We start from the raw sequence: 23,558 nt of genomic DNA on the forward strand, positions 1-23,558 counted from the left end.
CTGCCAGGGCAGGGAGAGGGGAAGGGGCGCCCTGCCCTGCTGGTCTCCGAAAGCTGCTGACAGGCCGGCTGGACCAGAGGGGGCGTCCAGGCAGGACATCGGGTCGGCTCCCCCAGCACGGAGCACCCTCTGGGGCGCTCGGCCCCCGGACACCTGTGCTCACCCGACTGGACGGTGAACCACTTGAGCACGGTGTGGGCCTCCACGGCACAGTCTCCTCCTGACACCCAGGCCCAGAGGGGGTGGTCATCGGCCCCGTAGGGCTCCTCCAAGCCCAGCGGGAGGAGCCCCAGCGAGGAGAGGCCAGTGGTCTCTGGAAAGCCAGCAGCCGAGCGGCTGGGTGCTCTCCTGGGCTCCTTCAGGTCAATATTGGTCCAGGGCAGTTCGGCCAGGGTGGAGGCCGGGCCAGGGCAAGGCTCAAGCCCCGGGGTCTGAATGGCAGGGCCAGCGACCTCCTCCTCGCTGGGCTCTGTGGTCCTGCCGGTGCCTGAGCCTGGGGCCAAGCTGTCCCTGGGCTTCCCGGGACTGTCTCCAGACTCTGCAGGGCCAGGCCGGTCTGGACCTGGTCTCTCGGCTTCTGAGGAGGCGTCCGTGTCGCTCGGTGCACAGGACTCACCACTGCCCCTCACCTCGTCGCCGAAGAAGCAGCCGGCACTGGGAACAAAAAGGGCAGACCCGTGACCCCTTCGAGGGAGGAACACGCGCTGCCGTGGGCAGGCCTGGCTCGTCCGCCGTGACCCCGGGCGAGCCACAGCCACGCCGCCACGCGCCACACACGAACAGCTACCTCCCACGGAACTGGAGCAGCCAGGTCACATCCCAGGTCGATCAAATCATTGGCAGTCCTATTATTTTCTCACTGTGGCAAAGGACCTGTGACGGAATACTGACCGTCTCAAATGATGCGGCATGCAATCCACGCGCAATGTCGTGCAACCACGATTACCTAGTGCCAGAACTCTGTCGTCACCCCCACGCGGAAAGCCTGTACCCATTAAGGAGCTGCACCACTCCGTACTCCTCTTTCCCTGCCCAAACCTCCAGGTTTAGGTAGAAACGGTATCCTACAACACGCGATCTTTTGCGACTGGCCTCTCTCGCTTAGCACGATGATGTCACCGCTCACCCGCGTCGTGGCACCAATCAGTACCGCATCCCTTTTACTGCTGAAAAATATCCTGCTGTAGGGATAGGCCACATTTTATTCCTTTATTCGTGGATGGACTTTGGAGTTGTTTTCACCTTTCTGCTGTCGCGAATAACACTTTCTATAAACATTCACATCCGAATTTTTGTTTGAACCGTTTCCAGTTCTTCTGGGTGTATGTCGAGGAGGGCGAGTGCTGGGCCACACGGGAATTCTAGCTTTAACTTCTTGAGCAACTGCCAGACTATTTTCCAAAGCAGCCACACCATTCTCTCCACATCTTGTCAACACCTGTTACCCCTTTCTTTTTTGACTGTAGCCCTCCTGGTGGGTGGGAAGGGGCATCTCACTTTGGGCTCTGATTTGCATTTCCCTGGTGACAAATGACGCCGGGCATCTTTTTCTGTGTGCTTTGGAGAAACATCTATTCGAGTTCCTTGCCCTTTTTAAACGGAGTTGTCTTGTTGTTAGTTCTAAGAGTTCTTTATATATTCTAGATGCTAGGTTCTTGTCAAATGTATGATTTGCAAATATTTCCTCCCACTCTGTGGATGGTCTCTTCCCTTTCCTGGTAGTATCCTTTGATGCACAAAGGGTTTTCATTTTGATGAAATTCTGGTTGATCTATTTTTTTTTTTTTTTTCCTTTGGGTTCTGTGGTTTCTGGTCACATTAAAGAAGCCATTGCCAGACCCTAGGTTGGGCGTCTGTAGTTTTGAAAGCTTCTCAGCTGATTCCAATATTTAAGAGCTACCAGCTGAGAGCCTAAACCCTCAGGTAAATGAGGAAGTCGCAGCCCGGCCGGTCTCCCGGCCCTCTCAGCAGATTGAGGACGGCCATGCTTGGGGAGCAAAGGGGTGTGGACCAGGGTCTGGGCAGGGCCCACGCTGCAGACAGGAATGTGGCCAGCTGTGGAGCACTGTACCAAGGGTTCCCGTGCCATAGGACCAGGCAGGTAAGCACTTCGGGCAATCGTGTTACGGAGCCAAGGCGTCCCCAGCTGAGCTGCTAAGTCATCTGCCGGCACTGAACGCCAGAGGCCAGAGCTGGGACTCATCCCCTCTCTACCCCCGTGGCCCTCAAAACTGTAGCAGCGGCAAGCCTGGGACCTCGTGTCTAACGCAAAATCTACTGAAACAGAAGCCCAGGGGCTGGGGTCTGGCCATCTGGGTGGGAACAAGCCCTCCAGGAATTTCTGGTGCCCGCCCAAGTTTGAGAGCCCTGCTCTAGACTGGAGAGAGCCCCAGTCTTCTTCCCTGTGGTCCTCTGACGGAGGGGTCTTTGCCTGCACCTCACCAAGAAGTCGTTTCTGTCCGAGACCTTGAGACTTTGGAACCAGTGGGTCAGCCCTGTTCAGGGCCGACCCCTGGCTCCAACATGGACAACCTCACCCACCTGCCACCTCCCGCAAGCCTGCTCCCATGCGCCACCCTCGGGCTGAGCAGGGGCACTGGGAGCAGGAAGGGAGAGACCTCACAGGCCATGGCTCTTGTGGGCCGAACCTGCTTCTTCCCTGCCTGGGACAAGGCCCAGCACCCCACTGAGAGGCCACCGACGGCCCTTCCCGACCCGACCTCTCCATGCCCTGCTGCCCTTGGGATCACCTGAGGAGACTTGATGAGCTACCAGAGTGTGACCGGTCACACTCTCGGCTGGCGACGATGGCCTTCCATGTTTTCCCACTGAGCTCGCTCTGGGTGACACCCTGACGGAAGTATATGGCCCGGTCCTCACAGCCAATGCCCCACACCTGGCAGAGAGAGGGACTGCTGGGTGGGAGGCCAGCACAGACCCTTTCTGGGGTGTGAGGGGAGGGCAAGGAGTAGGGGACAGCACCCTAAGGCTGGAGGACATGTCTGCAAATGCAGGCAGGAGCCCCCCGGCCTTATGCGCAGTCGGGTGCGCATGTGCACGAGTGTTAGGGCCCGGAGAACGATGGGGTGGATGTGGGGTGTGTGCACAAGTCAGACACAGGGAGCAGAGGCCAGAGAGGACCGGGGAGGGCACGGCACCAAGCTCAGGAGAAGCAGGGACCCTGTCCTGGCTCCCCAACCTCAGGCAGACCCTGGGCTTTGGGGCGACAGAGTCCAGGTGAGGTGCTGATGCCACTGGGTGCTGCGCCGGCACACAGCGTCCACCCGGGCCCCCGGCTTCTGAGTAGCCCCTGGTGGAAGGACAGCTGTTCCCCAAGTGCGCCCAGAGAAGGGTCTGGGTCTTTTTAAAGATGCAAAATAGGAGCGCCCGGGTGACTCAGTGGGTCAAGTGTCTGACTCCTGACTTCCGCTCACGTCACGATCTCATGGTTTCGTGAATTCGAGCCCCGCGTCAGGCTCCGTGTGGACAGTGTGGAACCTGCTTGGAATTCTCTCTCTGCCCCTCCCCCACTCGGGCTGTCTCTCTCAAAATAAATAAACTGAAAAAAAAATGAAAGATGCAAAACAACCTCCTTGACTCTGACCTCCTTTTCAATGAGAAAGGAAGCTGGGCAGGCATCCTCCTGCTCTCCACCGGCAGGCACGAAGGAGCGCGTGCCGAGCGGCTGGGGGGCCCGGGGAGCAGCCCGTTTTGGGCCCTGGCCTGCAGGGGTGCCTATGGGAGTGTCTACGGGGCTGCATCCGCCCAGGGTGGTCCCAGTGGCCTTGCTGGGAGGGCTGCGGTGTCTCCAGGCTGGCCTCCGTCCTCAGCCCCCACGTGCACCAGCTGGCGCCCGTCTGGCCCCTGGCCGCTGTGTGCCCAGCTGACTGGGGGGGGGGGGGAGGACAGCGAGGGGGCCCAGGGGAGGCCAGCACCCCTGCCCTGGGAAGAGCTTCTAGGGCGGTGCGTTGGGACACGGGGAGTCTGAAAAGCAGCCAAGCCTCCTTCTCTACCAGGAAACACACTCTGCGGGGACGTTTAGGAGATGCCGCACCCATCAACTTGGGGAGATCACTTTCACTCTTCACTTACTGAGTGGATTTTGCCCAAATACTTCTCGGCAAAACCCCTCAAGTCTCCAGGATGTGTGCCCCACGACTGCTCTGCGGAGGGACCTGGGATGAGCGGGGGCTCTGGGACCCTGGGCAGAGCTAGCCCCCCCGGGTGCCCCTGCAGGCGGGAAGCCTCAGGAGGCGCCGGCACCCCTCCCCTCACCCGTGCAGGCATCACGAGCAGGCCTGGTTGGAAGGGGTGGCAGGGAGCATCAGGAGCCCCTGCTCTGAGACAGACGAACTGCTGACCCTGGCCGTTGGGACCCACAGCTCGGCGTCACACGCACACCTGGTCATTCAGCCCCACGTTCACCATCGTCATTTCTCCGACCATCTCGATCCAGCTGGTGCCACAGGGGTTATGCGAGTTGACGCCTCTTCGGAACCACACCTAGGAAGGTCAGAACCAAACACACCCCCTTGGAGGGCCGCTGAACGAGTTTCAATTTTAAAGGTTCTGGAAGGACCAATGAATAATTTGGTCCTCTGGTCTCTGGCTCGAGCACAGCACATCACTGAGAGAGATGTCATCTGTGTCCCTCTTCCCCATACCTCCCGCTGCACCTCCTGAGCGTGGCACTGTGCAACAGGGCTGAGGGTCACCTGCCCCCAGCCACACCTGTCCTAGCGGCTTCCTGTCTATTCTCTGGCAGAGGGCATTGCCCCTCCGGGAGACAAGGCTGCCTGAATCTTTCAAGAACCTTCTCTCTACCAGCTCAGCACCTCTTGGCACCAGGCAGAAGCAGCAGGTGCCTGCTGTTTCACTGTGCACAGAGCTGGGGGGGTGGGACTTCTCCTGGGCGGCGTCTGGTGGGGGGTGGCACGCACCACATCTCGAATGCAGACACCGACCCGTGAGCCTGACTAGAGACATCTCACCCCCATGGACCGCGGTGTAATCCTCATGCCCGACCCTTGGAAAATACCATTTTGTCTGGTCAAGTTTGCCCCTATGTAATGAACCACACAATTCCTGAGGTGGGATGGGGGGAGGTGACCGGTTAAATGAGAAACCCTAAAATCGCTTTTATGAAAAATTCTAGGATGTCTAAAATGTCTCCTTGACCCAAAGAAGGTCTGCACAAATATTTGTCTGAAGACTGAGCAAATTGCGGATATAAGTAAGATTTCCTGCTCATTGAATTCATCGTTCTCAGAGGGGCTTAGTAAGTTGCAGTCTCTGGGAAGTGGATGCTTTGGGTGATCTGTAATTTCTCAGGCTGGGGGATGGCCTGAGGCTCAGGGACCTTCTGCATGGACACAGACTCAGACATGTGGGGGTTCTGCCCCCTTGGACAATGCTACCGATGCCTGGGAGGTGGGGTCGGAAACACCACGGAAGCAACCTGAAATCTCATTTCACTGGACTTGTCTCTGATGACGTAAAAACGAGCACTGGATGGGATCAAAAAGATTCAAATGGTAGAGGGTTCCAGAAAATTGGCACTGGACTGTGTGAAACATTACAGCGTACTGAATGATAAATACAGTTGTTCTGCAGCTGGTACGGGGGCATGGGTGTATCGTGGAGCTCACCACGGCCTTCAACCCCAGAAAACGCACGTTGCTTGGCTGGATTTGTTCTAAAGGGTTTAGACCACACTAGCAAGAGTAACCACACAGCCCTCAACATTAGGTGAGCCCTCGATTCGATTCCCATATGGGCCAGTGATGCCTTTAAAAATAAATAAAAAATAACAGAGCCCTCGGCCCCAGCCCCCAGCAACCCTGTCTTACTTTCCGGTCCTTGGTGATGGCCCAGACCACGCTGACTCCCACGGAGACGTGCATGATCCCATTTTCAGATGTGGGAGGCTCCACTATGGACCAGGAACTTCCTACCCGGCCCCAGAAGAAAGAGCAGGAGGCCCTCATCAGCAAGAGCGCTGGGGAGAAGAGTGGGCATCCCCCTGCCTCTCCCTGTATGGGGCGCGTAGGGCTGCCCACCTTTGGGATTGTTCCTGTTGATTCCTTCTCGGACCAAGGCCTGCCCCTCCCAGAGCGTGACCCACAGGAGGTCGTGGGGCCCACAGCTGATCTGTACCGCCTCCCCTGGGGTGTCCATGAGGGACCACGATGAGCCTTCAGGGTTGGGGTGGCTGACATCCTCTCTGTACCACACCTGGGTGGCGGAGAAACCCACGGCAGGGTCAGGCGGCGCCCCGCCAGGGCTCCGGGTCAGGCTAACAGCCCAAGCCTGACTATGCTTGCACGAGTATGTGCGCAGGCCAGGCGTGGAGTCTCTGGGAGCCAGGGGGTCCTGACTGTCCAGACTCGCTCTCCCTGGCCCCACTGCCATCGGAATCCTCATGCCAGATTAGATGGCCCCCAACCGCTGCTAAAAAAAATGCCACCCGGGGTTTCGGCCATCCTGGCTTTGGAACATCTGCTTTCAAGAACCCCTTCCCCATTCACCTACGGTCCCAGGGAGACCTCTGGCCCCATCCAGCCTCAGGGGTCCTATGCCCCCTAGTGGCGATGCACTCTCAGTACACTGAATCTAGGGGAGGGGGGGGGTCCCTGGTGGTGAACCGGGAAAACCCCTAAATCCCTTTCATAGGAATGTGTAAAATATCCACTTCTTTTTTCCTTTAACCTGGAGACAATGAGTGTAACAAAATATTTAAGACTGAGCCACCTGTTCATATTGTCCAAACCGTTTGGCTCACTTCATCTGGAAGGGGTTTCGCGTTGCCAAGTGGTCCAGGAGGGTGGAGACCCCTCCCAAGCCGTCTCCACACGGCCTCCCAACCCTCACAGCCCACCCCTGGGCAGCCTCCATTCTGCTACCTGCTGGTTTGGGGGCCCCTCAGTCCCTCTAGCTTCTCCTGGAGCCCACGGTCCTAGTCAGACCTTTTTGGCCCGCAGGAGTGCAGCAGGGCCGCGGCTGACAGCACGGAGCGACCACAAGCGCTGCTCTCACGCCCCTGTTGTCCCCTCTCTCTGCATCCAGGTGCCCATGGACCCTCAACGGGGGCTCTGTCCCAGCCAGCTCCCTACCACCTTTCAGCACGGCTCAGAAAACAAACAACTGTGGGTCGAGCTATGCCCAGGCCAAACCAGAGTCCAGAGGTAAGTAAGCCTGATAAAAACCTACTGTGATTATTCCAAGGCCAACCAGAAAATCGTGGTGAACTTGTGGTAAAGGGTACGGACTGGACAAAGTCTGCTCTAAAACCACAGCTAAAGTGCTGAGTCACCTGCATGAAGGACCACCTATGTCACTACTGCCAGCGGGAGCTGGCCTTACTCCTTGGTTCATAAACTTCCTGAGAGAAGAATCTCCTCTTCTCTCTAAATATCCAGCCACCCAGGCTCTGACCTCCCCACCTACCCGTCTACCTACTCACCCATCTATCCACCCACCCACGCACCCACCATCCATCATCCATCCACCTACCCACTCCGCCATCCATACAGCCATCTACTCTCCACACACCCATTTATCCACCTGTCCATTCGCCTCTCCATATAACCACCTGACCCCCATTCACGATACTATTGGACACTGCTGTGCGGGAACCACCCGAAGGGAGTTGGCAGGGAACTCAGAATCTGAGGAGACAACATTGAGGACATCTGAGCTCAGGGTGGGCACTGATCAATGCTCCGGGGGCACAGAGAAGGGATAGGCCAGGGCCAGCACGGGGTGGGAGGTCAGAAGCTTTGAGGAGGAGGAGGAGGACCAAGTGGGTCCACAGAACCGTAGGATTCACAGGAGGGGTTACTGTGGGGACCCTACTAACATGGCTCCTCGCCTGCTCAGGGTGGTCCCAGCTGTAGGGACAGGCGGCGAGGAGCGGAGAAGGGCTCAGGGGCAGCCCCCGCCCCTAGCTTCCACCTTTGGCCCGGAAGGCCAGTTTGTCTCCTGCCTGCTCCTTCCGGTGGCTGGCCTCCCCCAGCCACCTCCCATCCTAGGACACAGAGGGACACGGGCCTTACCTTTCCCTGCAGAGACACGGCCCATACGGACAGGCGGCCCACAGGCTCGTCTGTGATTTCCCACCCCCCCACAGAGAGGTCATTGAAGGGGTCGGGCAGTTGCTCGGGGTCATCCTTCGAAGGGATCTGAAACAAGCAGGCATGTGGCAGAGGCGGTCACGACCCGTGGGCACCCGGGCCAGGAGATGGCAGTGTTCCCCTCCTGGTGGGCACCCGAGTACTCGGCCCCCCTCCAACACTCCCCGCTACCTTCCCCCAGCACGCCGCCCTCTGTTCTCCAGCTCAGCCCGCCCACAACTGCCTGACTCCACAGAGAAGCCAGCAAGCCAGCATCAGGACAGGGAGCTCCCGGCCCTGGGTCCCCTCTGCCCAGGCCTCCCTCTGTCGGCCACTAGGCCTGGGGCCGCTACCCCCAAGGGCCCACTGTTGCTCCAGTGTGGAAGGCAGACGTACAGGCAAGGTCTCGGCTCTGTGCTTTGCAGTGACCTGACTGCCGTGACCCTGTACCCCCACCTAGAAGGGGGCCGATCGCAGAACCTGGCCCTGGGTGTGAGCCGTTACCCTGTTCTCTGGGCGGCTGTTCCCAAGGCAAGGGGATGGCAGGCTGGACTAGCGGCCCCACCTCAAAGCAGGATCCCTCCAGAAAGGTCTGGTGAGGGCCCAAGGCCCTCCTCTCATTCAAGGCCACATAGGACCCCAATCCAGGCCTCACATCCCCGAACTGGGAGATTTCTGGGGTCACGGGAACAACCCAAGAGTCAGAGTGGCTCCTGTGGGGGTTGGGGGAGGAAGAAGGGCACAGACTGTGCCTCAGTCTGGGGCAGGAGAGCCTGGAGACCAGGGTCAGGTCAAGTTCTGTGCTGTCCCGGGCCACAGTCTAGTCCGGCTTCCTGTGTGGCCAACTCCCAGCCAAGAGCGCACTCAGCACCACAGTGTTCTTGGGACAGGAGGTGAGTCAAAGGCCAGGTCCCCGGGTGGCATGGTACGCCCTGCCCAGAGGAGGGGTGGGCGGGGATGAGGGTCCCATGGGACCCTCCCAACCGTGGGACTGCTGTCCAACCCTGCCCCCCGCCCCGGCCACACTCAGGCATCGACCTTGGCCCAGGCGTCCCGGGACTCGTATCTCCTGTACCGGATCCACCTGCGCCGCCGCACACAAGAATTCCACTTCTTGTCTCTCGTGTAGGTGGCGGGGAAGTCGATGGCGTACGTCCACCCCTGAAACACCAAGCAGGGGGTGGCTCTGTCAGGCTCCTGGGGAAGGAAGGAAACAGCTGGGGATGGGGGTGGGGGGAGTGGGGTAGAAGAGAGGGAGGGGGACAGTGGTAGGGCCCCGAGTGCCCAGCCCCTCGTATCCCGAGCAGGAACATGCAGGGCACCAGCTGAGGGTGGACGCTGGGGCACCGGGGACAGCACCGGGGGGCACGGGGTCCTTCCCCACAGGGGAGCCGCGGCAGGAATGGGATTCACCTACCCCTTTCTCGGTGGGTTCCCCTCCAAAATTCTCGTCCACGTACCAGTCCGACTCCCACACCCAGTGCGGCGAGGGCAGCGCCACCCCGTCCAGCGGCCGGTGCTGGAGCCCACTCACGTCACTCCACTGCCAGCGGTCGCTGGGCAGGAGCTTCTCACAGAAGCCGCCCACGGGGTTCCAGCGCTGAGGGCCGGGAAGCAGACACAAGGCCTTAGGCCTGCTGCCGGCCCGGGGTGGCGGGGACCTCTCCGTGACGAGCAGGACCCTGCCAGGAGGGCCCCCCTGCAGAGATCTCCAGGATGGGAAGTGAGCAGGGGGTCTGCCTGGAACTCAGGGATCAGAGCCTCCCACGGCTCATCACCAAGCGCCAGCACGTCAGCAGCTCCCCAAAGGGCAAACAACCTGCCGTGGGACACAGGGCCCCGAGGGGCAGCCGGTAGGGGTCATGGCCCTGTCCCAGGCTCCAGGAAACTACCCGGGGCCCACCTTGTGCAGACCTGGCCAGCCTGCCTAGATAAGGACACAACAGGGAGTCTGGCCCCAAAGGCCCTGGATGCTGGACAACTCAGATGTTAAGCACAATGAAGGAAACGAACGTGGGGCTTGGCCACGAGCGTGGGGCAGGGCGACCTCCTTCCCGGCAGACCAACCAACCGAGCCGCCCAAACCCACGCGACTCCACCTGGTTCTCATAGGCCTCCTCCCGGCGGCGGATGGGGACGTCGCTGGCGCACACGTACACGTAGACCTGGTTGTCACAGGCGATGCCCCAGCAGCACTGCGTGGCCGCGCTGACGCGCTTGAACTCCAGCTGGCTGTCCTTGCAGGGCTCCCAGTACTGCCCAGCCGTGGAGAGTGTGTGCACCTTCCCGAAGAGATCCACCGCCCACAGCGCCGAGTTGGGCATGGCAGCGGGTAACCGAGGGAGAACTGGTGGCAGGAGGCCAAGGTCAGTGTGGGCAGCCAGTGCTGGCTTCCAGTCTAGGGCCCTTCTTTTTTTTTTTTTTTTAATGTTTATTTATTTAGAGAGAGAAAGAGGGAGAGAGAGAATCTTGAGCAGGCTCCGTGCTGTCAGCACAGAGCCCAACACAGGGCTCGAACTCATGAACTGTGAGAGCATGACCTGAGCTGAAATCAAGAGCCTGAAGCTTTAACCAACTGAGCCACCCAGGTGCCCCCAGGGCCTGTATTTGTTCTTTGTTCTTTCTTTCCCTCTAATTATGGGGATTGTTTTCAAACATACAAAAAATATAGAGAGGAAAAAAAAATGTAACATTCAAGTTATCTATCTCCCCAAATTTAACGAGTATTATCATTTGATCATATTTCCTCCACACCTTGTCTCTAAAAGAATAAGTGAAGGGGCGCCTGGGTTGCCCAGTCGGTTAAGCGTCAGACTTCGGCTCAGGTCATAATCTCACGGCTTGTGGGTTCGAGCCCCGCATCGGGCTCTGTGCTGACAGCTTCTGAGCAGGCCTGGAGCCTGCTTCGGATTCTGTGTCCCCTCTCTCTCTGCCCCTCCCCGCTTGTGCTCTCTTTCCCTCAAAAATAAATAAACATTTAATAATAATAATAAAGAAGAATAAGTGAAAAGTTACAGATTTAGTTCAGTCTTACGCCCATGGCTGCCTCCCCAGGAAGCCTCTGCCCCACGGTGGGCAGGTCCCCTCGTTTGTGTGGGTCCCACAGTGACAATCCTATACGGGGGTGGTGAAAGCATCCCCACAGCCACAGTCCTGCGGGAGGCCTACGGCTGTGTGGTGGGGATGTGAGGGTCCTGTGTACGACCCCCTGTGTGACCACCCTCTCCTGGCCGAGCCCTCTCCACCTGCCATCCTCCACTCCTGCCGCCTTTTTCTGTCCTCTTTCTGCTCCGTAGGCGGTGGGCAAGGTGACTGGTAAGCTCTGTGGCCACCCCCACACCTCCAGGGCGGACCGTGCTGGTGCTCCCTGGGGCCTGACTCCCGGAGCCTGGCTTCCGGTAGGGAAAGCCTCCGACCAGGGCAGGGCCACGAGGTCTGGGATGACAGCAGGCCTGGGGAGTGGCAGCGGGAAGCTCGGCCTGACACCACCCCAAGGCCAGGAAGGAGGCAAGAGCTGCTAGGAGACAGCATCCCACCCTCACGGGAGGCTGCTAGGCCGGGCTGTTCCGCTCCTGCCAGCACACCAGAGGCTGTGGGCGCTTCAGACAGCACAACTCGATGGCACAGATGCAAAGCGTCTGAGAACAAGAGCATCTGCTACGGGCAAATAGGCTCTTTTGGAACAAAGCGTGTCTTACGAACACCAAGAAGAAAGTGCGGGCTGAGAAGGAAGAAACCAAGGGATGAGGAAGAAGGGAAGCAGAAGGAACAAGAGGGGCGCCCGGGTGGCTCAGTCGGTTCAGCATCCTACTTCGGCTCAGATCATGATCCTGCGGTTTGAGAGTTCAAGCCCCGCGTCGGGTTGTATGCTGACAGCTTGGAGCCTGGAGCCTGCTTCGGATTCTGGGTCTCCCTCTTTCTCTCTCTGTCCCTCCCCAGCTCTCTCTCAAAAATAAATAAATATTAAAAAAATACAAAAATAAAAAAGAGGGAACAGGAGCCAAGCTTTATGAAACATCCCAGAATCCCGACCTTTCTGCCCTGGCCCCAAGGCTCAGCCAAACTTATGGGCAGTCATGACACCAGCCTTCTGGAGCCATTTGAAAACTGGTATCTGTGTCCAGGTGGAAGAGCTGCAAGGCACCCCCTCTTGACCCCTGCCTGGCCCAGCCTGAGGGTCCACTACCTGCCTCTGGCATCTACGCTGTGACTAAAAGTGCCCAGAGCCACACCCTGGACCCCGACTGTTGGAATCTGGGTCCTGGCTCCATCACTTTCTGGCACCACCCAGAGTCGACTAACCTCTCCATGCCTCAGTTTCTTAATCTTGTAAAAGGCGGAAGGGAACACCGACCTACTTACAAAGCTGTTGTGAGGTTTACGTGAAATCATACAGGTGTAGAGCCTGTGATAGATCATGCTCAGTACTCAGCCAGAACTCAATGGGCATTATTGGCATTGTTTTACTACTTGGCATTTGCGACCACAAACTCCGACTTATCTCCTATCTCGTAGAAAACAGACAAAATCAAAGCCCTTTCTCTTCAACCTGAGCCTTTAGTCTCTTCATTTCCTTAGCACTTAACAGCGATCTGCACACAGTGGCTGTTCAACCCAAGTTTACGGATGATCACGGCCACCTACATCCGCTAGATCGCCATCTTCCTAGGCTAGGATGGAAATACTGCTTCAGGTAAGCCGAATGCCATCGATTACTTAAGGTTTAAAGTAAGGTCATAATAGGTGGCAAGGTTGGTGATAAAACTAAAGACCAGGAGTAGAAAAGATGGTGGGTGGAGGGGTGCTTACTGTATAACGCATTCAACTTGGCTGTGTGTCTGAATATCCTCATCATAAATTGTTGGGGGGAAAAGTAAGAATTTTGGAGGTGAAGGGAATTTGGTTCTTATGATGTCAGTTTAATATATAGCCACTCTTCAAAGCTATCTCTCAGCTGACAGTCCACATTATAAGAAACCAGTGAAGTCAGGCTACCTGTGGGTTGAGCTCAATGAATAGTGACTTTGACTTGTATTTGATACACTTCCCTTCAGAGAAATGACTAAGCAGTAATTTCCACACAGACATAATTGAACCTTCCGGGCAGCTAACAAAAGACTCTGCTGCAGAGAAAGGACAGGAATGGGGGTTATGTTTGTAGACTCCCTTCAGAGTGGACACCCAGGCACCATCATTTCCCAGCCAAAGATGACAGCGGTGAATATCCTTGGCCAGCCTCACCCCCTTTCTGCTCTTGCCAGGATGCTACCCCAACTCCTCATAGACCACTTCCTGGCTGTGAGGTAACCATGTAACCAATCCAGGGACACTGGGTCACTGGGTCAGAGGACTCTTGAAAGGAAAAGCAGGTTTGAGCATTAAGTCTCTTGATTCTGGGATCCTGGGACTTCTTTGTTTTGTAGGGGTAGAGAGAACACTATCCAAGCAAGCAACTTCAGATTCACCAAGAACTTTTGCACAATGAATTCCAATTGGACCTTCAGTCATTCCACTAAGAAGACCTGCTCACCACCCTCAGAGCCACCTGCCTTTCTGAACAGGTTTATTAATAGATCCCTTCGGAGGCCAAAAGGTCCCCAAGGGAAGGTGGGGGTGGGGGGAGTAGGGCGAGGGTATGGTAGAGGGAGGGACACAAGGGACCAAGAGAGCTCTTGAAGCATCTATGTCCCTGACTCTGCCTTAGGACTCCTTCCTGAAAGGTTTCCTGTTGGTTATTCTATTACATCCTGTCACTCCCACCCTCTGTACAAACACAGGCAGTCTGGCTACTGAGGTTGCTTACTGCCAGCCACTTGCAGGGGCTGTTGGAAAGCGACAACAGGGTCCAAAGACGCGGGAGAAAATAGCAGGACATGCACGGTAGTTGAGTCCTTCCTGAAGCAGGGTCCACCGGTCGCACTGGCCAGGAGATGCCCTGAGCCTGCAGTTTCGGGATGAACCCCACCCCATTCCACCCCCCCCCCCCCCGCGATGATCGCGGGCAGGTCAGCCTTGGTTTCACTCGGCTGTATGCACTTAGGCGACAGGTGGGCCCCCTGTCCAGCCACCAGTAGCACAGTCGGAGAGCCCGGCCCTCACCATCTGCCCTTGCTAATCCCACGACAAGCTGATTTGCTCCTACCGCTGCCTACAGGAGGGACAGACGGTCTCTGCAGCTCGACCCCCTAAACCCGCAGGCTCCAGGAATCACTCCAGCGCAGAGACTGGGGTGGAAGCGTCAGCGGGTGTTCCGGGGGACGGCGACGGCGCCCGGCACGGTGTGCAGGAAGGCGCACCTGCACAACCTCTCCCACCCTTCGGGTGTCAGGGGCAAACGCAGCCGCGGGGGAGGAGGCGCCGCTGCCCTCCGCCGCCTCAACCTGTCCGGAGAGGCCGGGGTGCCCATCCCACCGGCCCGACCCGCCGCCGCACTCACCTGGGCAGGCGCCCGGCGGGCGGGGTGGCGGCGATCACTCCTCCGCTGCCGGGCTAGCGGGCCGGCCCTCCCCCGGCTGCCGGGAGAGCTGGCGGGCAGGAAGCGGCAGTCAGGCCCGCGCCCATTGGCCGGCCTCGCGGTGACGCAAGGCCGGGCGCACGCGATTGGCTGCGGCGCACCGCATCACAGGCCCGCCTGGGGGTCGCGCGCCCACCCACTTCCGGGGTCGCGGTGGAGTAGGTGAGGCGGCTGTCGGGTGTGACGAGGTTTCTGCGCGCTCCTGGGAGCGAACCGCGCACACCCGCAGACCTCAGTCGCCCCCAGGACCCCCCACCCCCACCGCCGTTCCCCGAGACCCCCGGCGCTCCCCAGGACCCTGTCCCTCGCTCTTTAGGACCCAGCCCGTCGTACCTCAGGCTCCGGCCCGCCGCCCCTGAGGACCTGCCTGCAGCCCCTCAGGACCCGGCCCGTCGCTCTTTAGGACCCGGCCGGTGGTACCTCAGACTCCGGCCCGCCTTCCCCAGGACCTGCCCGCCAGCCGCGCGTTCTCAGGACGTCAGGCGAGGAGGGGGCGGTCAGGAGGGGCCCTGGGGCGGGGGGCGGCCCTGTGGTGACCCGAGGCGGCCGGAGAGCCGCGTGCCCGCCTGGGCCTGGGGCGTGGAGACCGGTGTCTAGGTGAAACGTCCCCTTGAGCACGCAGACCTGCTCAGGAGAAGTCCGCCAAACATGCGATTTTGTGAGTCCGTGGTGTGGTAGCGGTAACAGGCCACTGCTTTGTTCAGACTCTGCTGTGGCCAGTGACAGAAAAGCCGGCTGCAGGTGTAGCCAACCTAGTAGCGGCTCCGGTGTGAGCGCTGGCCGGGCGCCGGGCGCCGGTGGAGGCGGTGCGCGGGGCCCTCCTCTGGGCCGCTCAGCAGCCGGGAGGTATCCCTGCCGTTAGGACAGAGGTGAAAAACAAAACAAAACAAAAACAAAAAAGGAGCCGTGACTGATGAAAGGCCAAGCACAGCGGGACATACAGGCTGAAACCACATCCCTTGGACCTAGTTTCCCTCCCCTCTGATTCCTGCTCCTTTCGGAGGATGCAGACCAGCTTTCTTCCTGCCGGTGATGGCTGGGGAAGCCCCACGGCCGCCAGCTCTAAAGGCCGAAAAGCCTTTGATTCATGCTGGATGGTTGTGTGGTCTGGCGTGTAACCTTCACCCTTGCTTAGTCTGGAGATGGGGGTTATTATGAACCGTGTGCTTTGGTCCCCGTAAAATTCAGACCTTAAAGCCCTCATCCCCGGTAGGATGGTGTTTGGGGATGAGGCCTTCGGGGGTGTCGTTGGGTCAGGAGCAGGGAGCCCTCCTGAAGAAGATAGCGCCCTTAGAAGAAGAGACACAGAAGAGTTCAGGCCCCTTCCCCTTGTGAGGACACCGTGAGAGGGTGGCACTGCAGGCCGGGAAGCAGGTTGTCACCAGACGCGAGATCTGCTGCTGCCTTGGTCGTGGACTTGCAGCTCCCAGAACTATGAGAAAGAAACGTTTGCTCCTGCCCAGTCTGTGGGATCTGTGCGATGGCAGCCGCAGCAGGAGCCTCGGTGAGACACGAGGTACGGCTGGGGGTTCCAGAGAGGAAAATTAGGGTCCTGTTAGCAGGAGGATGCGTGGCTGCTAGGCAGCTGAAACAGTAGTCTGGGTGTAGGGAGACTTGTGCTCTCTTCTGTCTGACATTTTGGAGCCATTTCTCCTATCTGGCCTCAGTTTCCACATTGAGAGGCATTGCACACTCTATGGGCCTTACAGAGCTCCTGTGCCATGACAGGGTCCAGTACCAGTTTTCCTGAGTTCAGGATGTGACACAGTGGACCTTCTGGGGACCCATATTGGCCCTTCCCCCTCCAGCCCTTTCAGTCCTTTGCGGAGCTGTCTTCCCTTACGGCAGGAGACCGACTGCTAATCCTTGTTCCCGCGTCTTCTCGTTTTAACCTTCGTTTCCTGTGACTTCTCTATCCTGACCTTGCCCCTTCTCTCCCGTATCCTGGCTCCCATCACTTTACCGTAGGAGTCACTGGACCTCTGAGCCTGTGTCCTTATCTGTAAAATGGGAATAACAGCACCTGTCTGTCTGGGTTGGAGGGAGGATGAAGTGAGAAGGTGCACGTAAAGTGCTGACGGTGGGGCCCGGCACCCAGCGAGCACTCACATGTTATTGGTATTATTGTCGAAGTCTCTGCGTGTTTGGGTCTGAGGCACTTGGCCATTTGCATCACGTCTCGTGTCTTAGAGTTCCAGAAACACTTTACAAACAACACTGGGCTCGGCAGCATCCCAGGTGATTGATGGAGGGCTCCTTTCAGGATGAGGACATGACTGTGTCTATCTCTGGTATTTGGGACACCGTGATGTGTTTGAGGGAGGGACTTTCTTACTCATACTGGAATTTCCAGGGCTTAGTGATGGCCTAACACATAGTAGGTATTCAATTTTTATTAAAGGAATGAATATCCCTCCCCCAGTTCCCCAGATAACATGTAAGTCGTGCACTGAAAAATGTTGGAAGAGCCTGAGCAAAAAGGGCACAGATTAGCTAGAACGGGCCCGCACATGCCGTTCCTCAATCCATTTCGCCCCCCACCTGCACCAACAACGAATGTGGCTGCCTTGGCCCTTTCTTAACACGGCTTCCCGGAAGCTCCCTATGTGTTGAATGGGGGTGGTTAGGTTGTTCCTGGGATCCTTCTGATGCCATATCCTTTTGCGAACTACTGTTTGATTTTTCCTTTCTCTGTGGAAACTCATTTGCTTGGAGTAAGCTCTTAATCACCAGGGGTTCATGGTACTTTAACTTTAATTCTGCTTATTGCCATCCCTCCCTTTGTAAAGCCAAGGAGTCAAATGTCCGGCACTGAGCCCGGTATTCATAAGGCGGGACCCTGGGCAGCCTTCTCCCTGCTCAGCCAGCAGGACCCACACTGTACACAGCTCTTTCTTTGTATCTGCTAATTAAGTTAATTTCAACACTTTCGCTTTTCCTTGTGATCCTTACGATGCTAGAGGAAGCAGTTAAACATGTGGTGTTTCCTCCAGCTCTGACAGAGGAAAGCTTGCAGAAACCATCTGTAGAAAAGGGCATGTCCTGATTCACATGTTTAAATATAGGCAACCGCGCCTTAAAGTGAGGAAGTCATGTTTTTGTTTCTAAGAGGAAACCCGCAGCACCTCTAAAATCTAAAACACAAGCAAACAAACAGTGAGCTCACCCTGGAAGCCACTGTTAGTCACCGTCTCAGCTGTCTGATCTCCGCCTGGTTATATAGACTCAGGCAGACATGGCCGAGTCAAGCGTTCATTTGACAGCCGTCTTCGGAGTGCTTACTATGTGTTAGGTTAGTGCCCGCACTCTTGGGGATCCAAATTCGCCAAGAAACCTTTTCCCCCAGAGCTGAAAAGGTCCAGTGGGGGAGAGGGAACTACATTAGAAGGCAGGAAGGACTATAAGCCATAGGGGTGTTATTTGAATTGTGTATATAAAGGCAGTTAATTAAAGATAAGGTCAGTGGTAAAGTACAAGGGTCAGGAGTAGACAAAGAAAACCCAGGTTCGTTTGCTTAAGATTAACTATGCTCCAGGAAGCAAAATAAGGCTTGGGCTCATACCTTTAAGACCAATAGGCATACGGGTCTCTGTTTTATCTCATGGGCCAGAAGCTTCTCACGTAGGACTTACTTTGTACTTCCTTTATGCATCATTCTCCACTGGACCATGTGATGGCTACTGGTTGACAGTTGTTTGAAGAACTTTTTTTTTTTTAAATTTTTATTTTTAAGTAATCTCTACACCCAACTTGGGGCTCAAACTCACAACCCCAAGATCTCGAGCTGCGTGCTGCACCATCTGAGCCAGCTGGGTGCCCCAGGAACTTCTGATGGCAGTAAACTCACACAGAATGTTCAAAACCAAACCATAATCTGTGTTACACTTGTACATAAAAGAAACCTACTGTATTTTTGAGTCCAGAAATATGTGTCAAATAAGCCACTTGTGCCTAAAATGCCTTTCATTGTGTTTTACAATCATTTACACAAATGGGGTTTATTATTAACCTTCCCTGGAGTGATGTTTCCTGTCTCAAACCCATCAGCTCTCTTTCCAGCACAGAAGTGGAGCTCTGCTGACTGCTGCCACAGGTGGGATCTGCTCTGGGTGGGGACTGACGACGCACCTCCCGGCCTCAGCTCCGCCCAGCTTTCCCAGGCGGGCAGTGCCCAAGGTTGGGGGCCACCCAGCCACCAGGTGTGAAAGCCAGACCCATTCTCGTGTGCTTCTCTGTACCTCTCCAAGGGCCAGTAGTCCCTACTGGCTAGAAATAGAATTATCTGCTGCTGACTCCGAGAAGAAAAGCTTAAGAAAATTTTCAGACACTTAAAAAAATTTTTTTTTAAATGTTTATTTATTTTCTGAGAGAGAAGGAGACACAGAATCCAAAGCAGGTTCCATGCTCCGAGCTGTCAGCGCAGAGCCCAACATGGGGCTCAAACCCATGAATGGTGAGATCATGACCTGAGCTGAACTCAGATGCTTAATTGACTGTGCTACCCAGGTGCCCCCAGACATTTTTTGAGAGTAAGGGGGATGCTCACTGGAGGAGATGCTAGGACAGGAGTCATAAACCTAGACGTACGGCCACTCTAATTACAGATCTAATGTGAAAAACAGAACTTATTGAAGATAATACAAGAAAATATTAATGATCTTGATTTAAGGAAGGATTTCTACAAAAAAGATATAAAAAGCACCAACTGTAAAGGAAAATATTGATATATTCAACTACTCTCAAGTCAAGAACTTCCCTTTATCAAGATACCATTAAAGGGGTCAAAAAGCATGTCCCAGAGCAGAAGGTATCTGCAAATGTGTAACCAACAGAGGGCTAGGATCCAGAATATAGAAAGAGCTCCTGCCAACCAGCAAGAAAAAGACAAACGTCTAAATTGGGAAAACGTAAGGGACCTGAAAAGGCACTTAAAAGAGGAAATACAAACGGCTAATAAGCTTATGAAAAAGTTCTGAGCAGGGGAATACAAATTGAACCCACAAGGAGACGCCTACCACATAGGCCAGGTGGAAGTATAGGTTGGTGCCGTCACTGGGGAGGTCGGTCTGACATTGTCTAGCAAACCTGAAGATAGGCATGCCCTGTGGTCAGTAGTGCCTTTGCTAATACCCACACCAGCAGCACGTACGAGAACGTTCTCAGCAGCACCGTTTCTCACGGCCCGCGGTATCCATCAGCAGTAGGACAGATAAATGAATGTGACATAGTCCTACAGTGGAATATCACTGGTAACAAAGAATGAATGAAGGACAGCCAGATGCAACAACGTGGATGAGTCTTGAACATACGGTGAATAAAAAAAAGCCAGACTCAGACCCAGAGGAGTACATACGATCTCTTTTATATGTGAAGTTCAGAAATAGGCACGAATTTAATTGTAACGTTTGAGGATATATGTTTATGGTAAAAATAAAAGATAAGTGGTTACCATAACGTTACCATAAAAACCAGGATGTGGATGCCTTTGGAGCACCACAGGGACCTGCTGAGGCTTTGGGAATCCTGCCAGCGTTTCACTTCTTGACCTGGGCCGTGGTTACACAAGTTTTGCTTTATGATAATGCACAACACGTATGCCTCAGTCTCCTCTGTTATGTTTTACAATATAAAGAGGTTTTTTTAGGGGCGCCTGGGTGGCGCAGTCGGTTAAGCGTCCGACTTCAGCCAGGTCACGATCTCGCGGTCCGTGAGTTCGAGCCCCGCGTCGGGCTCTGGGCTGATGGCTCAGAGCCTGGAGCCTGTTTCCGATTCTGTGTCTCCCTCTCTCTCTGCCCCTCCCCCGTTCATGCTCTGTCTCTCTCTGTCCCAAAAATAAATAAACGCTGAAAAAAAAAAAATTAAAAAAAAAAAAGAGGTTTTTTTAAAAGGACGCATGGTAAAAGCAACTGTGCTAGCTTTATATGAATGAGATAACTTACCAGTGACAGCATCCCGCGGGATGTTTTTCAATGTCATAGTTTGAACGGTCCAGAAAAAAAGACAAGATGATGTGCCCTGGAAATCTGTCCGAGAGCTCAGAGTGAGCCCTGGCATGATGGTGACACCGTGGTGATAGCAGCATGAAAAGAAGTTTGAGTCACCTCTAGAAAAGTAAGAGTAAAAAACATTTTAAAAAATAATTCTTACGTGCATCTGGGATTTGAAACGTGTACATAAAATCAAGTTAAGCGGTGCCTGGGTGGCTCAGTCTGTTAAGCGTCCAACTCTTGATTTCAGCTCAGGTCATGATCTCACTGTGGGATCAAGCCCCAAGTCAGGCTCCATGCTGGGATTCTCTCTTGTCCTCTCTCTCTGCCCCTCCCTGGCTTGTGCTCTTGGTCTCAAAGTAAATATAGACTTAAAAAAAAAAAAAAGAAAAACAGCTTAATAAATGTTGTAAGTTGACATCCATTTCATTTTTATTCTCAAAAAGTTGAGCCCAAGTCAGCCACATCTTTTTTTTTTAATTATTTATTTATTTAGAAGGGGGGAGGAGCAGAGAGAGACAGGGAGAGAGAGAATCCCAAGTAGGCTCTGCACTGTCAGCGCACAGCCCAACCCAGGGCTTGATTCCACGAACCGTGAGACCATGCCCTGAGTCAAGATCAAGAGTCAGACACATGGGGCGCCTGGGTGGCGCAGTCGGTTAAGCGTCCGACTTCAGCCAGGTCACGATCTCGCGGTCCGTGAGTTCGAGCCCCGCATCAGGCTCTGGGCTGACAGCTCAGAGCCTGGAGCCTGTTTCCGATTCTGTGTCTCCCTCTCTCTCTGCCCCTCCCCCGTTCATGCTCTGTCTCTCTCTGTCCCAAAAATAAATAAACGTTGAAAAAAAAAATTAAAAAAAAAAATAAAAATAATAGGTTTAAAAGAGTCAGACACTTAACCGACTGAGCCATCCAGGCGCCCCCAGCCGCACCTTTTGTGGGAGCTTCCCTGGGGGAAAGGAGAACACAGTCTGTGTTGGGACAGTCCCAGTAGCTGTTACCGGCTCCATTGGACAGAGCGTGAAGGCATGGAGATCAAGTAATTTGCCAACGTTCACGCAGCTAATTCTCAGCATTCTTGGGCTGCAGAGAAAAAGTGGAAGGGAGTCTGCTGCAGTGGGTATCCTGTGCAACAGCAGGCTGGGAAGACGGGTTCAGCGAACAGCGGGAACAAGGCCCCTGAGAGCCCAGATCACCGTGCAGGTCTTGCCGCAGCGACAGCCTGACAAGGGTGGGGGTGTCGATACTGTTGGCCGTTGCCCCAGCGCCACCCGCCTGCACTGAGCTCTGGATCCCGGATGCTGGTGCCGCTGCCGCCACAGGTGGAATGCATTCCAGTCCGTCTGTCCTTTTTGTCACTCACACAGACCCAAAGTCCCAGGCTCAAGCGTTCAGTTAGCCAGCACCAAAAAGTCCTTTGTCTGTGTCTTAGGGAGTTGGCTTTTGAGGGAGCAAGGATCACACCTTTTAGTGTCCCTATTGATTTCCAGATCTTCCAGGCAACAGAAGGGAGTTCACACACTCAGCAGTCAAAAATTGTCACTTTTAGAGGCAATCAGTAGCAGGGCTCAGCCTGGTGCCCAGGACTACATGAATTTCCACTGTCCCTTCTGTGTTGCTTTGGACCCAGGGGTTGAGACAGGTGGAAAACACCACTCACCAGCAGCAGTGTCCTCACCCCCTTGTGCAGCTGCTGGCATCAGATCCCAGGTGAACAGAAGGCTCTCCCGGCTGTGCTGGAGTGGGGGCTGCAGGTGGGAACCTGCCGAGGTCACCCACACGAGTCAGTTCCAACAGCATTTTCAGTGACTCTCAAGCCTGTTTACTGGCTTGGACAATGTGGGTACAGGTACAAAAAGAAATACTCCAGGGGCCCCTGGGTGTCTCAGTCAGTTAAGCATCTGACTTTGGCTTAGGTCATGATCTCACACCTCGTGGGTTCGAGCCCCACATCGGGCTCTGTGCTGACAGCTCAGAGCCTGGAGCCTGCTTCAGATTCTGTGTCTCCGTCTCTCTCTGCCCCTCCCCTGCTCATGCTCTCTCTCTAAGAAATAAATAAACATTTAAAAATTAAAAAAAAAAAATACTCTAGGCTCCTGCTCTAAAGAACCTGTAGCCTAATCTTGTAAAACATCAGCTGTATGTTACTGCTGCCTTTAATGTAAGATCCTTAATACAGAATTCCTGAATTCCTCTCTCTGGTCCCCTATTGTATTTTCAAGTATATGTTTTAAGGGTGACGTGATCTATGATCCCTTCCCAGTTTATATTTTGCAGTTATTGTCACTCTTTATTCCTAAAAGATGAAGATCGTCAGTTAAACGAAGCTTTAGAGTGTGAACTTTGGGTTGTTTGACAAGCTCCTTCGCTGCCTGGCGTAGTTCTTCAGGCATTGTAAGTGCTCAGTACATGCTGGAGAGTGGTTGGGGGTGGGGCAGGTAGTGGAAGTGATTTGGAGAAAGAGAGAACGAGAATGAATTTGATTTAGGTATGGAGGGGCCTCCATAAGGCACCTAGTATGTCTCCTGAAATGAAATCAAGAACAATTTTATAAAGGGAGATTTCTCCAGAAACCACAAAGGACCAGGGAAGAGACCGGAGCAGGGCAGGATCCCGGACCAGGGCCTCTGGACAGCCAAAAAGGAAGGCAAGCTGGCCCTGAAACCATGCGTGACGTCTCAGCCCGGGTGGAAAGGAGTGAGGTGGACAGTTGTGTGCCTGAGATGGGCCGCTGTAAGGGCCCAGAGCTCTGTCTTTCCGTGACCAAGGACGACCCTGGGGCCTGGGGAGGTCACACTGCCCAGAGCCAGCGGGGATTCACCCCTCAGGCACTTGGCCCCAGGGCCTGTGTTCTTCCTCCCTGCTCTCTACTGCCTCTCAGCAGTTTTCGGACTTCTCTCCTGGGGAGGCATCTTAGAGGCCTGAGGAAAGGAGTGAGGACGTGAGTCC

General features: G+C 55.2%; 1 protein-coding gene across 2 annotated transcripts in view; it reads right to left on the reverse strand.

Annotated features, from left to right (window-relative positions):
• Nucleotides 1–14,657, reverse strand: part of TECPR1 (tectonin beta-propeller repeat containing 1) — a 25,366-nt gene extending 10,709 nt beyond the window's left edge. The window contains exons 1-10 of one of the 2 annotated variants that reach the window (XM_045460992.1): nt 14,548–14,657; nt 10,211–10,458; nt 9,529–9,711; nt 9,150–9,272; nt 8,055–8,180; nt 6,060–6,234; nt 5,850–5,950; nt 4,402–4,503; nt 2,751–2,896; nt 164–654 (exon numbers count right to left, since the gene is read on the reverse strand). In XM_045460992.1, coding sequence (XP_045316948.1) covers nt 164–654; nt 2,751–2,896; nt 4,402–4,503; nt 5,850–5,950; nt 6,060–6,234; nt 8,055–8,180; nt 9,150–9,272; nt 9,529–9,711; nt 10,211–10,435 — 1,672 coding nt within the window. In that variant the 5' untranslated portion in view covers nt 10,436–10,458; nt 14,548–14,657. Of the gene's footprint in view, nt 1–163; nt 655–2,750; nt 2,897–4,401; nt 4,504–5,849; nt 5,951–6,059; nt 6,235–8,054; nt 8,181–9,149; nt 9,273–9,528; nt 9,712–10,210; nt 10,533–14,547 lie in introns of those variants that run through there. The other variant, XM_045460994.1, reaches the window with a different exon arrangement.
• Nucleotides 14,658–23,558: the final 8,901 nt, after the last annotated feature.

This window comes from Leopardus geoffroyi, chromosome E3 (assembly GCF_018350155.1).
Source record: "Leopardus geoffroyi isolate Oge1 chromosome E3, O.geoffroyi_Oge1_pat1.0, whole genome shotgun sequence".
In the NCBI taxonomy this organism is placed as follows: Eukaryota; Metazoa; Chordata; class Mammalia; order Carnivora; family Felidae; genus Leopardus; species Leopardus geoffroyi.